Source organism: Antennarius striatus, chromosome 19 (assembly GCF_040054535.1).
Source record: "Antennarius striatus isolate MH-2024 chromosome 19, ASM4005453v1, whole genome shotgun sequence".
Taxonomy (NCBI): domain Eukaryota; kingdom Metazoa; phylum Chordata; class Actinopteri; order Lophiiformes; family Antennariidae; genus Antennarius; species Antennarius striatus.
This window is the reverse complement of record NC_090794.1, coordinates 2,991,863-3,006,289: the sequence shown is the minus strand read 5'-3', so window position 1 is coordinate 3,006,289 and position 14,427 is coordinate 2,991,863. Positions and strand designations below refer to the sequence as shown.

At 46.7% G+C, this 14,427-nt stretch overlaps 1 protein-coding gene across 4 annotated transcripts in view; it reads right to left on the bottom strand.

Moving 5' to 3' along the window:
* The window catches only part of fut8b (fucosyltransferase 8b (alpha (1,6) fucosyltransferase)), a 62,738-nt gene that overhangs the window by 16,000 nt on the left and 32,311 nt on the right, over positions 1 to 14,427 (bottom strand). For 2 of the 4 annotated variants that reach the window (XM_068342587.1, XM_068342588.1), the window contains exons 2-4: positions 9,287 to 9,880; positions 2,745 to 2,863; positions 1,740 to 1,902 (exon numbers count right to left, since the gene is read on the bottom strand). In XM_068342587.1, coding sequence (XP_068198688.1) covers positions 1,740 to 1,902; positions 2,745 to 2,863; positions 9,287 to 9,489 — 485 coding nt within the window. In that variant the 5' untranslated portion in view covers positions 9,490 to 9,880. Of the gene's footprint in view, positions 1 to 1,739; positions 1,903 to 2,744; positions 2,864 to 9,286; positions 9,881 to 10,008; positions 10,399 to 14,427 lie in introns of those variants that run through there. The other 2 variants (XM_068342589.1, XM_068342590.1) reach the window with 2 other exon arrangements.

Here is a 14,427-nt window from a genome sequence, read left to right as displayed (position 1 = left end):
TGACTGAGGATTCTTAGCATTTATTCAGTCGTGCATGAACGTGCACACACACACACAAAAAAAATGCCGCCATGCCCCATTTCAAGCAATTCGGCGGGGCAAATAGCGCCCTTGCCTCTGACTGAGACAGTATCATTACTCATTGTCCCATTTGGAAAGCTGGAACCACAACATACGACTGGATGTCAAATCCTCTTGCAGGAGGAGGCTGCGGGGGGGGTTGGGGGGTTGGGGGGGACGATTACCGACTCCTCCGTGGGAAAAGGGAAAGCAGACCTGGCTCCGCAGCTCGATGAGCAGGAATCAACAGGCGAGCGCGTCTTGGAGGTGTGCACCGCCTCTTGTGGGAATCTAATCGTTTGTGGTCTCGGGCATATGCGATGCACGCTGGCTGTGCCGGCTGCTGCTGATTGGCTCGAGCTGCAGACGCTGAGGCTGCAGGTACCCCGGTTCTTGGCAGCAGAGGATAGATTTTGTGGGGACTGAGGCTGCGCCAGTGGGACGATGATTAAAAGGTTTCAGGTGTACTACACAGTCTGAACATCGCCGGAGCAGGTGAGCCAGAGGACAGGGCAACGGGAGGCCAGACAGAGGCCACTCCTTCATTGGTCTATAGATATACAGTGGGCTTCATTTACTTATCAATCTCTCTAAATCTATCTTAGAAAATGCCATCATGGGCTCTAGGAACTTCAAACAATCAGTAGACTAATTGATAATGAAACTTATCAGTACTCGCAGATCATCAGATCACATTAAATTAATCTAAATCATCTCAAGGACCATTCATTAGCTCTTCTGAAGCTTTCAATCATCTCGCATAATTTTCAATAGGACTTTTTTTTGCCCGGTTGCCATGGAAAAGATTTCCATTTGTCCCTTGTTTTAAAGAAACGCAGACCTGTCCAGTCTTATTTAAACGTTCTCATTGAGACCTTTTGTTCTATACTGATATAAACTGCTCTTGAAACACAGACGCGTTTGCTTCATTCAATTTCTGTTGACTTCTACGCACTTCAAGTCTCTAAAACCTTGTGAATCTGAAAGCTCTACATTATGCAGCTCTTTCTCCGAGACAATAGGTGAGTAATTGCGTAGTTTTTAATTTTAATTTTTTAATTTTTTTTTATTTTTTAAATGTGCTACATTTTTATTTTACCTTGGAAGTTATTCAAGTTCGGGGACCTCACCCGTATGCTGAGCAGAATTTAAATGAGGGGGAGGAATGCATTCATTCCACTCAAAACATTTCATTGCTCTTTCCACCTCTGCCCCTATCAGTCCTGGCCAGCACATACAAAGACAGCTTGGGGGGGTTGAGTGGTTGGGTGGGTGTTGGAGGGGGCGGGCTTTAAACTGAGAGCCAATAGCTGCGAAAGTGTGAGTCTGGTTGTGTGTGTGCAGACGGAGGTGTCTGCGTGTTTCCGAGTGGGGAATCGGACTTTGGAAAGCTGCTTAGACAAGCCCCCCCCCCCTTTAAGCCACTTGAGCAGGATTACAATCAAGCTCCTGGCTAAGTGACGCCACGCCGTCCCTCCATTCATTGGCGCGGAGGCTGGCTGTGGGGGCCGACGGGGAGGTCGTAACCAGTGGCCTTCGATTCTCTGCAGCCGGCGCCGGTGTAGCTTTAAAACTCAGATTGTTGCTTATTTATGATTTAGCAGCTAATCTGTTTCCCCATTTTATTTACAATAGCTTTTTTGTGGGTGAAACTGAAACAGCATTCGGCGTGCCCCCACCTCTCTTGGTGTCCCAGGTCCTGCAGGAGCGTGTCGGCGTACTTCTGCCTCTCGCCGGGCTCCACGGTGGCCAGCTTCTTCACCTCGCTGCGAACGAAATACCAGAACTCCTTGACGCCGTTCTCCACCCTCCTCCGCAGCTCCTCCTGAGTCGGCCCCGGCCCTGGGGAGGGAGAGAGGGGTAGAACAGAGCAGCTTTACAACCAGGCATTACAGAGATACTCAGCTGGCAGCACCTTTGAGGTGCAGATACCATCTAAAACAACGGATCGATGGCGTCGGCTTCGGAGCGGTGCAGGAACGGACGCCTGGAGCGATTTGGGAATCATTATGCAAATCTATGTAGGCTAACGTCACAAAGCCAGGTTTTCAATGTAACCCTGAAATCTTCCTTCTTTCACACTTTGTCCGGGGGTGTTGCTTTGACCTCATTGTGGAGCACTTGATCACTGTTTTCGTGCCTCTTTTTTTTTTTTTTTTTTCTACACCAGGAAGGAATTCTACACCGCACCCCGGCTGAACAATGTGGAATAACCCGCATGGATCCAACACGCTCTGGTTTCCGTGGCGAGGGAAGGACAGCCTGAAGCAGGAGACGGAGGCGGGCGGAGGGGGGGACTCTTTTTCCCAACCTTGCTCTTCTTGCTCCCTCCCTCGGTGGAAAAAAAAAAAAAGCTGAAGGGTATTTTTAGCTTCTTCTTCTCCTGCGGCGAGATGGAAAGGCTGACCCGGCGCTGCCCTCCACGCTCACACGTCCCTCTCTTATTTTCTGTCTCTTCTTTTTTCTCCGGATCTCGTTGGCGCCGCCTCGCCGTTGGCGCCGCGCTTCGCTTCGTTCACACCTTTCCCGGCTCACCTGACAGCTTACCTGTCGTTCCGTCATCCGCAGACGACCCTGCTTCGTCACAGCTCGGCCGCCATTGCACGCTTTGGCGCTGCCTTTAGCTTGGTTTTATACCCCCCACCCCCACCCACCCATGTGACCCTGATGGGGTGGGGGCTTACCGTCTCCAGTGAGCTTCTGGAAGCTGTGGATCTTCTGCTTGGCTCTGGTGAGCTGGTCCTCCAGGGAGCGCAGCCGCCCCGCAGCAAGGGACCCGACATCCGCCTGCCCTTCTGGTATCCTGGGGTGGGGGGTGGGGGTGGGGGAGTCAGGGTAACGGGGGCAGACAAGTGTAAAGCCAATGTCCAAACATGCAGAATTACTAAGATAAAATTAAATAAATAAATAAAATAAAACAAGATAGGGTGAAGTTGACTTTCTCAGTCGGTTTGTCATTCCGTTACCGTGGTAACTGTCAAACGTTAATGGTGATGTAAGAACCTCTCAGCGGAGGTAACAACTTCCATTATCAAAAGACGCTTTCAATTAATTTCTCTGATGACTCCATTAAGTGAAAAACATATCGACAGGTGAGTAATGAGACAAACACGGAGCTGCTGTCAGTCAGAAGAACCGCCGGTCTGGAACCACCTGGATGGGAAATTACAGGAACACCATGATGTTTAGACCAGACTTTAGGTTTTCATAATCATGTGGACACGATTATGTTTTTAAAAAAAAAAAGAAAGAAAAAAGCTGCAGGACATTTAATTTCTCCTTCACTTTAACTCCAACAAAGAAAATTTCGACACCAGACTGGGGGGAAAAAGCTTTTGGCAAAAACATGACGGTTATTCTGCAGCAAGAATAAACCTCTCAGAAGTATCCAAATCTCTGAATGAATGTTAAAAAAAACAACCCCCAAACAAACACTTAAATCTAATATTTATTGACAAGATGCAGGAATTTTGAGAAGCATTTAGCGGGGGCTTGTTTGGATGGCTGTGAAGCTGTGGTGACAGCCGTCTCTTCTGACATCAGTTAAAATTCTATTTTATTCGCTGAGGCGCCCGAGTGGAAGCTCGTCTCGCTTTATGTAAAGCTCAAACTGCTGGATCATTCTCTAAGTCTCATCTGCTTCTACGGGGTCGGTCTAATTACTGACCACAAGCTCTGACATGCATTTCTTTGTTTTGTTGATTGAAAGCAGCGAAAGTCCTTAAATACGTCACTATGAAATAAACGTTGATTGCAAAGTGCAACGGTATGGAAAAACGATGCCATCTGCATTAAACTTCACTCCCCCCCCTACGTCACCATGTCCAGACTGGCACCGTTCCATTCAGCTTTCATGAATGCATTAAAAAGCGAACCAACCAATCAGCTCACGCGCAAAAAATGCAAAGCGAATCAGTCGTCTTGACGACAAAAACAAATTAAGATTCTCCCTTGTTTAAAAAAAAACCCTTCCTGCTCTAATCTAATGAAGATTTTTTTTAAATTTATTATTATGTCCCGTGGTGGAAACAAATTAAATTCTTAAAAGTCAAAACACGAGATTCACTTAGCATTTAAAAAAAAATACACAATCCAAATGCAAAACTGAAAGCAGTAATAGATTAAATCGAATTTATTGTCAGAATTTGACCAATTATTTATCTGTAGTTCTGCTGGAAATAACCGATTGGTACTGCGGAGGTCACGGTGGTCTGATTCCTCTTATTTGTGTTAAAACAGATTAACTGTGGAAGAAAAAAAAATCCCATATTTAAAAACTGGGCTGCGTGGTTCCTGTAGTTCTTTGTAGCTTTTTCTATCTGTGCTTAAAGCTAAAGGGCTTTATAAAATTTACGGCCGATAGCGGTGCAATGCCTAATTGCTCGTTACAATTGAAACGGTACTTTCAGTCCATTTAATGTATTCTCTCGTAAACGTAATGAGTTATTTTTAAGTGCATATATGTGATAGGATATGAGCTCTGTCAGTGACGGCTATCATATATATAAGAAGAAAAAAAAAAAAGGTGAGAAAAGAACCGACACTGTGAGAAATAAAAGGAAGAAGAAAAAACCCTCAACATAAAACTATTAAAAAATGGAATATGTTTCAAATCCACAGGGGCATTGGTAAAGTGCTGCAAAGGCAATGTTAATGAGTCATCAAGGCATGCAAACTCAATTTGCTCGCTGAGTGAGGAACATCAGGCGCCGGCAGGCATAAAGATGAGAATTTTAAAGTTGCAACAGTCCTTGCTGCACACCCCCCCCCCACCCCACCCTTCACTGCTCAAGCATTGGTCCCAGAGACGCCCCGGCCTCCCACTTCACTGAGCACTGACTGAGCATTGTGCATCAAGACTATAGGAAGACCTCAGAAGAAAAGAGGAGATGTGTCAGCTCCTGTTATATAACCACATGTAGGACGAGGATAACATGATACAGATGTTTTGTCATAAGATCCAGATGAGGCCATCGATTTGTCGTCGACAAGGTTGCCCCCAAAAGCCACGCCCTAACCTGCTAGGTTACATCACCGCACAGGAAGGAGGCCTCATTCCTAACTGACATCATTTCCCAGGGGGAGTTTCAGGTGCCGCTAAACCTGTAACACAAAGCGACGTTTCTCCTCAGGCAGGAGAAACGGGTCGGATCGGGACAGGGTAGCAGCGGCAGACGTGCTCGGAGATGAAGGTAACCTACTGAGACACGGCAAAACCAAAGCCGACCGAAGACGTGTACGTGTAAAATATACCCGAGAATCCGGTTTGATCAAAACCGAGTTAGACGAGACCAACGCCAACGGTTTCTCCAGAGGCCAAAAAAATCCCCAAATTACCGACTGGAGGCAGAGGGCGATGAACCCCGCTGGCCCAAAACAGGTGAGGTTCATCCCGTTTCCGTTGGAAACGCTGCCCCAGCTGTCGCTTCACCGGCTGCTGCTCCTGCACTTGGCTAACCGTGGAGTTCACCGAGGGATCAGAGTCGGGCGGAGCGGTTTGATGGCCGGGCGCCCGCGTGGTGCATACTTATTTCCAGGGTAGGGTTTAATATACCGCAATCGACTTCAAAGGAGACCCCTGGCATTGACCCGGGGAGACATCCATATGGATGGAGGTGTGTTCAGGAGGTGGACATGAAGGCAGGTTAGCTGCCTTCACAATGAAGAGGAACTCAGACGCACTGCTGCTGATCGCTGCAGGTTTTTAAGTCAACCTAAACCCACAGGAATGTTTCTAGCAACGGTTTGGAAAAGTCTGGGTTCCGTGAAAACTTATTTCTGCCTCTGGTAATCGGTTTGTTGGTGAGACGTCGATGGGAACAAGGCTTTCCCCTCATGCATTCTCCACCACAGTGCATCCGTGGCGAATTCCTCTGCGCTGGTTCAAATCCGTTGATCGTGTTTCCTCGTCCATTGTTTTGATGTCATATCGACTGAACCACGTAAACCGATTGCGAGCGCCACATTCCTTGGACATATCAGTACATGATTTTATCGGACAAATACGTCCATTCACTGTCGATTGGATTGGGACCAACCCCAACTATAACCGACTTTTTTAGACGACTTAGAAGTTATGAGACCCAAATGACGCAAAGTCATGTGTGGACAAGACTAACTCTGGCCCCTGCAATTCCTCTCATCCGCCTCGATCCTGATTTTCCATTTTCTCCTCGCTGCTTTTTAGTTAGTGCGCTACTCACGCCATCCATCATGCCTCGCTCCTTCTTTTTTTGCCTCCTCCGCAGTGTCGCCTCCCCGCCTCCACTCCTCTTCTCTTGGCATGCCTAGGGGGATAGACCGGGTCCTCATCGCTCAGCCGAGCTGTCACTCTCATCCTTCATTCTCTCCGATGTCACACCATCGGGCTGGCGCGTGTCATTGTCTCTGCAGGGGCTTTTTGCGCTCGAAGTGACTGACAGTTGCAGGGGGCTGGGGGCGGAGCCAGACGGAGAGCGTGACTCAGCTTTCTTGCCTGCTTCTCATTACCGCTTGCCAGGTGGATTGGTGGCGTCGGCGCGATGCCTGTCACTCAAATCGCTCAGGAATGACGCAAACCGACCCAACCTTGGGAAGGAATCAGCGGGCCAGTCAGGTGACACTAATTTGAATTGTGAAGGGTTTGATTGATAGCTTCATTAATTTCATGCGACTGTTCCAATAGAAAAAAAAATGTTCAGGAGAAGAAAAAAAAAAAAAGGTAAAATAAGTTTAGGCTCGTCAACAGAATTTACTGAGCAGTCCGAGGAAGTTATCTTCATCTTTCATTGTGATCGAGGAAATCAATAACCGACACCAGATGCATCGGCATGACGATCACTTTCAGACATTAAGTGGATGAACAATGTAAACAAGATCCCGTCGGGTACATTATGAATGCAAATAATGCACATAGTGCTGCTGCGGTGTGATGGTACTAAAGAGGTTAAATCATACTCCGACCCGTAAATCAATTGCGATGCGGCGCGGTGTAACAACTCCAAACAAATGGGGGATAACGTCAGTCTGATGGCTTTAACCCCATCCGAGGTTACTGCTATAAAACGTTAGATGCTTTTGGGGACATGATCTTTATTCCTCGTTGTCAACAGGATGCAGAATCGAGAGATTCAACCCGAGCCTGCAGGATGCATGTATCGGTATATATCGGTCAATTGGTTTACGTGGAGAGTGAGTCCATCACTGGGGTAGTGAGTTGTTACGTAGTCGGTCAGTCCGAGACAACCTGCCGGCTGGCGTCTGGCTCGGCGCCAAGCCTCTGTCAGCACTTCGGTGGTGGTGGTGGGGGGGGCAAAGGAGGGGGGAGGTGCAGGAGGAATGAAACAAGGAAGAAGGAGAGGCGATGGATGGAGAAGGGAGGGGCCGTGGCAGGAATGATAGGCAGATCGCTAACGGCCTCTTTGCTTCCATTAGGAGCCCAATGTAAGGAAAAGAGACACTACAGGTGGAGGCAGCGATGGAGGGCTCCCCATTTGCCTGAGCAGAAGACAAACTACCCCCATCTCATCTGGGGTCGACGGCTCATAAAGCTCGGCTCCACAAATCGGGTTGCGGCGCTGGATAGCTAACCTTGCCGCAGCGATGCCCCCAGTAAACAACTGAGGACGCCTCGGTCCCCGATCAGAAAAAAAAAAAAAAAAAGAAGCATGCCGGGGACCCTTCTGGACGCTGGTCGGCAGAAAGCTGCACTTTTCGTCACGCCACGGATTCCATCTTTATTTTGAGCCAATTTTGAATAATTACAAAAGCAAGGGATTTAATCAGGGACCAGCTGTCTGAAGCCGTGTGTTTTTATGTTTGTGTGCGCGCTGATCAGGGGCCCGCATCAAAGTGAATCAGAATATCAGAGGAACAGGAATGGCAACATCTGACACCCCCTGGTTATTAAGGCGCACACCCGGACGCGCCAGCGCTTGCACGTGCATGCCTCGCGCACACACACACACACACACACAGACCTCCGAGTTAATGTGTAAAGGAAACACCGTCAGCACAAAGAGATAAGAGCAAAACCATCTGTCTCTCTATCACACGTAGCTCCAACGTGTGAATGACGCTGTGTGTTTAATGGGCTCGTACAATGTGCTATTGTCTGCCAAAACAACACGATGAAATATAGCGGGTTTGCGAAACAGTCCATCCATTTGTCTGTCACCAACGCCAGCAACCGACAGCACGGATCAGCGCCGAATAAAACTGCACGGCGTCATTTGTGTAAGTGCACGCAGTGCGAGATGCTGATTAAATCAGACGCTGATTAAATCTTTCAGAAAAAATGAAATAAAGGAAAAAATATCTCATTGCCGCATTCCTGCATTTGTAAAAATTACGCTAATTAGACTAGCGGGGACGAGAGGTTTTTACTTAATTGCTGGACTCTGCAGAAACTGTGAATGTTGACGAATTGCATTATCATGGGTCCCCCCCCCATTGCTGGAAAAAAAAGATGACGGTGACGAGACGGGTAAAAAGAGGTGAGTTACATTTGTTTACTTGACTGTGTGAAAAATCTCTCTAATTGCAAAACTTGGGGAAGCAATTTGTTTCACCAAAGCACTCAACATTTAACGTCATATCGGATGGCCCTAACCTGTAAACACAGATCAAAAACACTGAAACTCATCTTCGCCAATCATGCAAATGTTTGAAAAAGCTCCTGAAAAAGGTTAAAAAAAGACCACTGAGATGTAGATTATAAATGAAAAAGACGGAAATAACAGTACACTTAGTGTTGGGTGCGGTTTGTTTATGAAATAGCCTTTACTTGGGGAGTTTAATTGAACGCTAATGCTTCTGCGTCTCATCGTTTGGTTTACGGTGTTAAAATGAGGTTTAGAACTTTCCTTCAAGTCTTGATTTGAGTCCAGACACAGTCATTCATTCTGCTGCTCGACATCCAGACCACATTATTGTTTCTATGATGAGAGAATCAACTTGGCGGTTGATAATGGGCCCACTTGGGTTTCTGGCTGCGTGGCTTCAGTTAAATGTACCGCTCTACTGGAAGTGACTTATCTGTTTAATCACCAGCAATGAAACCACGACAACCAACGCAGTTTATTGTCTTTGTCTTTGCTCCTCAGCTATTACTATGACATATGGGAGGCAACCATCAGAAACTTGGGTGAGGCTGTCAAACTACTTCTGGTTCCTTTAAGACAGGTTTTAAACCGCTTCATTCAGAGAAAATGCTTGACAAATGGTGTGGTGTACGACTTGTTGTTACCTGAGCGATTCAGCCATGCGCCGCAAGTCTTCATTCTGCTGCTTGAGCCGCTCCAGCTTGGCCAGGATCTTGGAGAGCTCCCGACTGGACCGCTCTGGGTGTTCGCTGTCCCTCACCAAGTGGCCTCCGATGTAGAAGAGGAGTGTGCCCCAGGCCAGCAGCACCAGGGTAATCCAACGCCACGAACCCGCCCAGGGCCGCATGGTTTAACCTCTCCTGCCCCAAAAACGCTTCCCCCCAACCCGCCGGCCTACCCGCCGGAAGTGCACGCACCCGTTGCCCGTCACCACAAGTGCCACACCGCCAACCTTGGCAATGGCATCTTGACCTGGGATGGTACTCGGTTACACGGGTGAGAGTTCAGGTGCCTCTGTGGCTCAGAAGCGAGGAAGAAAAAACAGGATGTGTCTTTCCAACCAACAGCCAGCCTTTCCTGTGAGTGCTAAAGCATGGCTAGCCAAGTCGGAGGTCTTGCTTTGACAGTTCACAATGAGCGTCGTCCCTTCTTTACCCAACTCCGTGCTGACCAGCTTGTCCGGCACTGCTTTCCTGGCTTCTTCCTGTCCCACAAAGTCCTTCTATTTGAGTTGTGCCCTGTAGAAACACAAACAGACATTGTCGTCAGTTGACATTTCACGGATGCTTTATTTGCTTGTTCAGTAACAAGTAAATCCGTAAAGAGCACGACAATCAGAGAGACAAAAGCAAAGCACGGGACATACCTCACAAGATTAGAGCAGAGGGTGGAGACAACGAAAGGCAGTTGGCCAACAGGATTGATCAAGATTACAGTAATTTTCATTCCATTTCCATTCCAATGGAATTCAAGGTACTCAACTGGTCTTGCACATGATGCACACGCAAAAGCAATCACACAACCGGGAATCAACATTTCATTTCCTCAACAACAAACACTAGAACCCTCAAACACAAGCCACCACAGCTCACTCCCAACAATTCTACCCACATGCTTAGACAAAGAGTGTCTAAACCCAACACAAATACGCAGCTCCGTAACCCAAAGTTCTCCCTGAGTGTTCTCTGCCTTCTCAACCGCCAGCCACCCTCCCCGTCGTTTCCACGACTGAATGCAACATCGTCAAGGTGACATGATTAGCTCAATGGAAGAGAGAATAAAAAATAAATAAAAAATCCCTAGCTCGTCACTTCCCCCCCTCGACCGAAAAGCAGGGAAGAGACATTTATGGACGTGTGCCGGGTTTATGAAGAACCTTCACTGTCAGCTCTCCAACAAAGCCCTGCCACACTACTGAGACTCGCCTCGTGATGGGATGAAGACTGGCAGGTGTGTGCGTGCGTATTATCCATACAAGCATGCGTGGGCGTTATCATCGTTTGAATGTGCTGGCAAAATGCCAAGCATCTTAGGCTCCACGCGAGCTGTGCTGACGAGGCGGACTCGACTGGCGGAGTCTCTGGTGCTTCTGTCTTGAGAGTGATCGCGACAGGAAGTGGAGGTCCGCCTGGCAGCAGGGAAGTAGGTTAACAGTAGCTCATCGTGTTTACCATGGCAACATAGCATAGTGACTGTTCATGTCTCTAGATGCCAAGTTACCCAAGATACAGCAGCCGAGATGACAGAAACAACGAGGCCCAAAAACTTTTCTCCTTCATCTCTTATCAAAATCCGTACAGATGTTCTGTATTCGCTGACGCTCCTGTCGCTACTTACCTAAGGTGACGCAAGGACGGCTCCTCTTTATGTATGCAGCGCCGGGATGTGCTGAGCTACGTGTTATTATGGAAAATAAAAGCTGCGAGAGAGGGGTAGCACTCCACCAGCTAATGCATGGCCGGGACTTTACTTAAGGGCAGTCTGCAGAAACCCTTGTCATCGTGTTTGTGGAGCCGTAATGAGGTTTGTGTTCAGTCGACTAAAACTGATAAATATAAAAACTATTGGATGAGGCGGATAACTGCTGCCAAATAGGATCGGGAAACTATCTGGAGGCAACGCTTCCAGCTAGTAGTTATTCTTATGTTTGAAAGTAAAGCTACGACAGTGATATATTGTTGGTTTCTATTAATAAAACTTTGGGGCAAACCACCATGCCGTTAAATGGTAAAATAAATACACAAAAATGAAGGGGCTTTCAGGTTTACCCCTGACAAATATCAAAAAAAGAGAGAAACTGACAATTTTTTGAATGTAAACCAATAATTGCAACGTTAGAGAGATCACACAAAAAAAGTTGCAGTTATATTAACAAATTACAATTTTTCTCATATTAGCAATGAAATATTAGGATATCCCACCATCTTCTCCAATTGTGACTCCTTATTCCCTTTGTCTTATGCAAGTCCACATGTTTAATGGTGCAACCCGAAATTGCCCGAGCATCCTTTTAATAGCCTGAGCCCCTCTGGGGTCTGAGGGCATTTATACACGTCTTCTTAAATTCCCATTTTTAAAAAACATTTGCAGAGACAGTGAAAGTAAGGCAGCAGAAAAGGAGAGTCGGGTTTCAGCAGCAGACAAACTGCATTTGTGCATTGTTTAAAGAAATGTGTCAGCATGTCTACAGACCTCAGAGGGTTAAATTGTGAAGCAAACCTAATTTACCTTCATAAAAAAACATGCCTGTCTTAACATTAGCTTCAGACTGCTGGAAAACAAGTGTTGACCTCCCGGCTCTGTTAAAATCGTCAACGCCATTAGCGTCGTTATTAGCAAAACAAAGCAACGTTTTCAGAATGTTTTTCTCTATTTTTTTTTTCATAACTCTTCCTAAAGTATGCAAAAACAATTTTATTTTTACTTTTTCAAATCAAAGGCAAAATCAAAAACAGCCGATTAAAGAAGGGTTTTCTTTTCAGTACGCTTTAATTCTTAACCTTGGTTGTGATGGCAAAGTGACAAAGCAGAGCAGAAACACATATTTGGTCCCTCGAGCAATGGTTTCGTAATGTTTTATAACTAAACAGTTCCAGTTCAATCCTGAAATGAAGGCCTGGTAGGATAATAGTCTATGATAGGTAGCAAAGAGTAAGTGATTGCATTACTACGATGTGATTTCTAAGACATATCTACCTACGTTGGTAGTTTATAAACGTTAGAGTCTACTTTTTATTCAATCCTCTCTGAAACATGTCAGCGAGGGTTTCTCTGGACCAAATTAAATATGTCATCGCTTCCTTCTGAACGTTTGATCCTCCAAATGTATGGAACCGCTTTGGTGCACCCTCCCACCCTCGCCTGAAATCCTTCTTCCATTCCAAACGCCATCACTCCCAGAAAACGCCCTTGACCTCGCTGCCGCTGCATCGAGGAGGCGACGCCATTCGTCCGGTAAAGGCAGGAGCGGTACTGGGAGAGGGGCGGACAATGAGCCCTGTCGTCCCCCCAACACCCCTGCATGTATAAGAGCCAGGGGGGGTCAGCCCAGATGACCGTTTCCCAGTCCTGCTGGTTAATCTTCAACGTGACTCAGGCTGCGGCGGAGGTCATCTATCAGCATGATTCTGTCTCCAGGCAATAAGCACCCCGATGAGGTCCACTGTTGAATTATGCATGGATGGTTGGCTGCAGACGGCTTCTATTATATTACAGCAGCATAGCCCCGCAGCTGAGAGGGGCAGCGGGTGGGGGGGTGGGGGTGGGGCAACAGGAAGCTATAGGTATGGTGCAACATGTGGATGTTTTTACAGCATGTTGCACAGCGGCGGAATGTGACGTCTGCTCCCGAAAAGTCATCTCCTGCTGTAAAATGAATGTTCTGATATCAAACAAAACCAAACAAGCAAACACACCCACCTGTAAGGCAGAAATATCACACAGGAGGGGCGGAGGCGATGACTCACTGACAGATTTATTCTTTTTGTCAATGCTGTCAAATAAAATTGGAATTTCCTACCCATGTCAGCCATTCACGGTTAGTTTATCAGCGCGAGCGAGGGACAAACGGAGAAGGTTTAAACCATATAAACGAAGTAAAACGTCTTTTTCACTCGCTATTTTTTCCAAAGGATGCGTGGAAAATGTTCACCTGTTTCCAGCAGTTCCCAAAAAAAACAAAACAGTAACCAAGCAGCAGTTCTGGCTATTTTCAGCTGGTCTGGAAATTTGGTGACCTTTCAGCTTGTAGCCTGGTCCCCAGGGGGCGTATTGTGTCAGGAACACATGGTTGACACATTTCAAACACAAACTTGATTCCGGAAAAAGACAGGATACAAAGCGACATGTTAACCCAAGAGGTTTTTTTGTTTTGGAACAGTTTACTTTTGCTGCTCTTGTTATAACTCATTATAAACGTGTCGCTGTCCTCGGAATTACGAATGATCACATACGAGCGCTTTAATTATTTGACACTACAATTGACAGCACTTCAAAAAAGGATTAATGAATGATCTCATTCTGCTTCATTTACACAATGTCCCTACTTTTTTTTTTTTTTCCCTTTTTGTCTTTGGAATCAGCTTTAAGGGAGCCAGAAGAAGAAGAAGAAGAAGAAGAAGGAAAAAAAAAAGGAGATCATAATGTATTAATTTCAAAAAGCAGCAGTAGGAGGAAAATAAAAAAACCCCCACAGATGCTACAGGAGGGAACCTGAAATGCTTGCTCCCTTGTTTCCTGCCATTTGCAACAAAAACACCACGATTAAATTTTGAGTGTGACTGTGATATTTTTCTCATCAATATGAATGTCAGCGGCCGTGTGACTCATTCAGCAGCAGAGTGCTCCTGCTCCCAGAGCGCCTTTTCGGGTTTTTTTTTTTTACTGCTTGTCAGCTGGCTTGGCGCCGAGACACCCGTCGTATTTTTTTGGGGGGGGGGCACCCAGAATTTTATAAGCAGGCGTCTGCGCGCGAGTGAAGCGTGTGTGGGCGCCGCCGAGGCCGGGAATGGGTATGGCGGACAGCGCCCGAGTACGGGGAGGGTGTTACATACTTTATGAGCTGCTGTTTACTTCACGACGGTTCTGAGCTGGATGCCGAGTAGTCCATTAAGTCAGGCTAAATGGTAGAGAGAGATAGAAAGAGAGAAAGAGAGAGAGAGAGAGAGCCTGCCACCAGAACAAACAGGGAGAGAAGAAAACAGATAGATGGTGGCCAGAGAGATAAAACGCCTGACGCCCAAAGTAAATGAACTGCCTCTTAATAGATACACATGGAGTCGGCCTG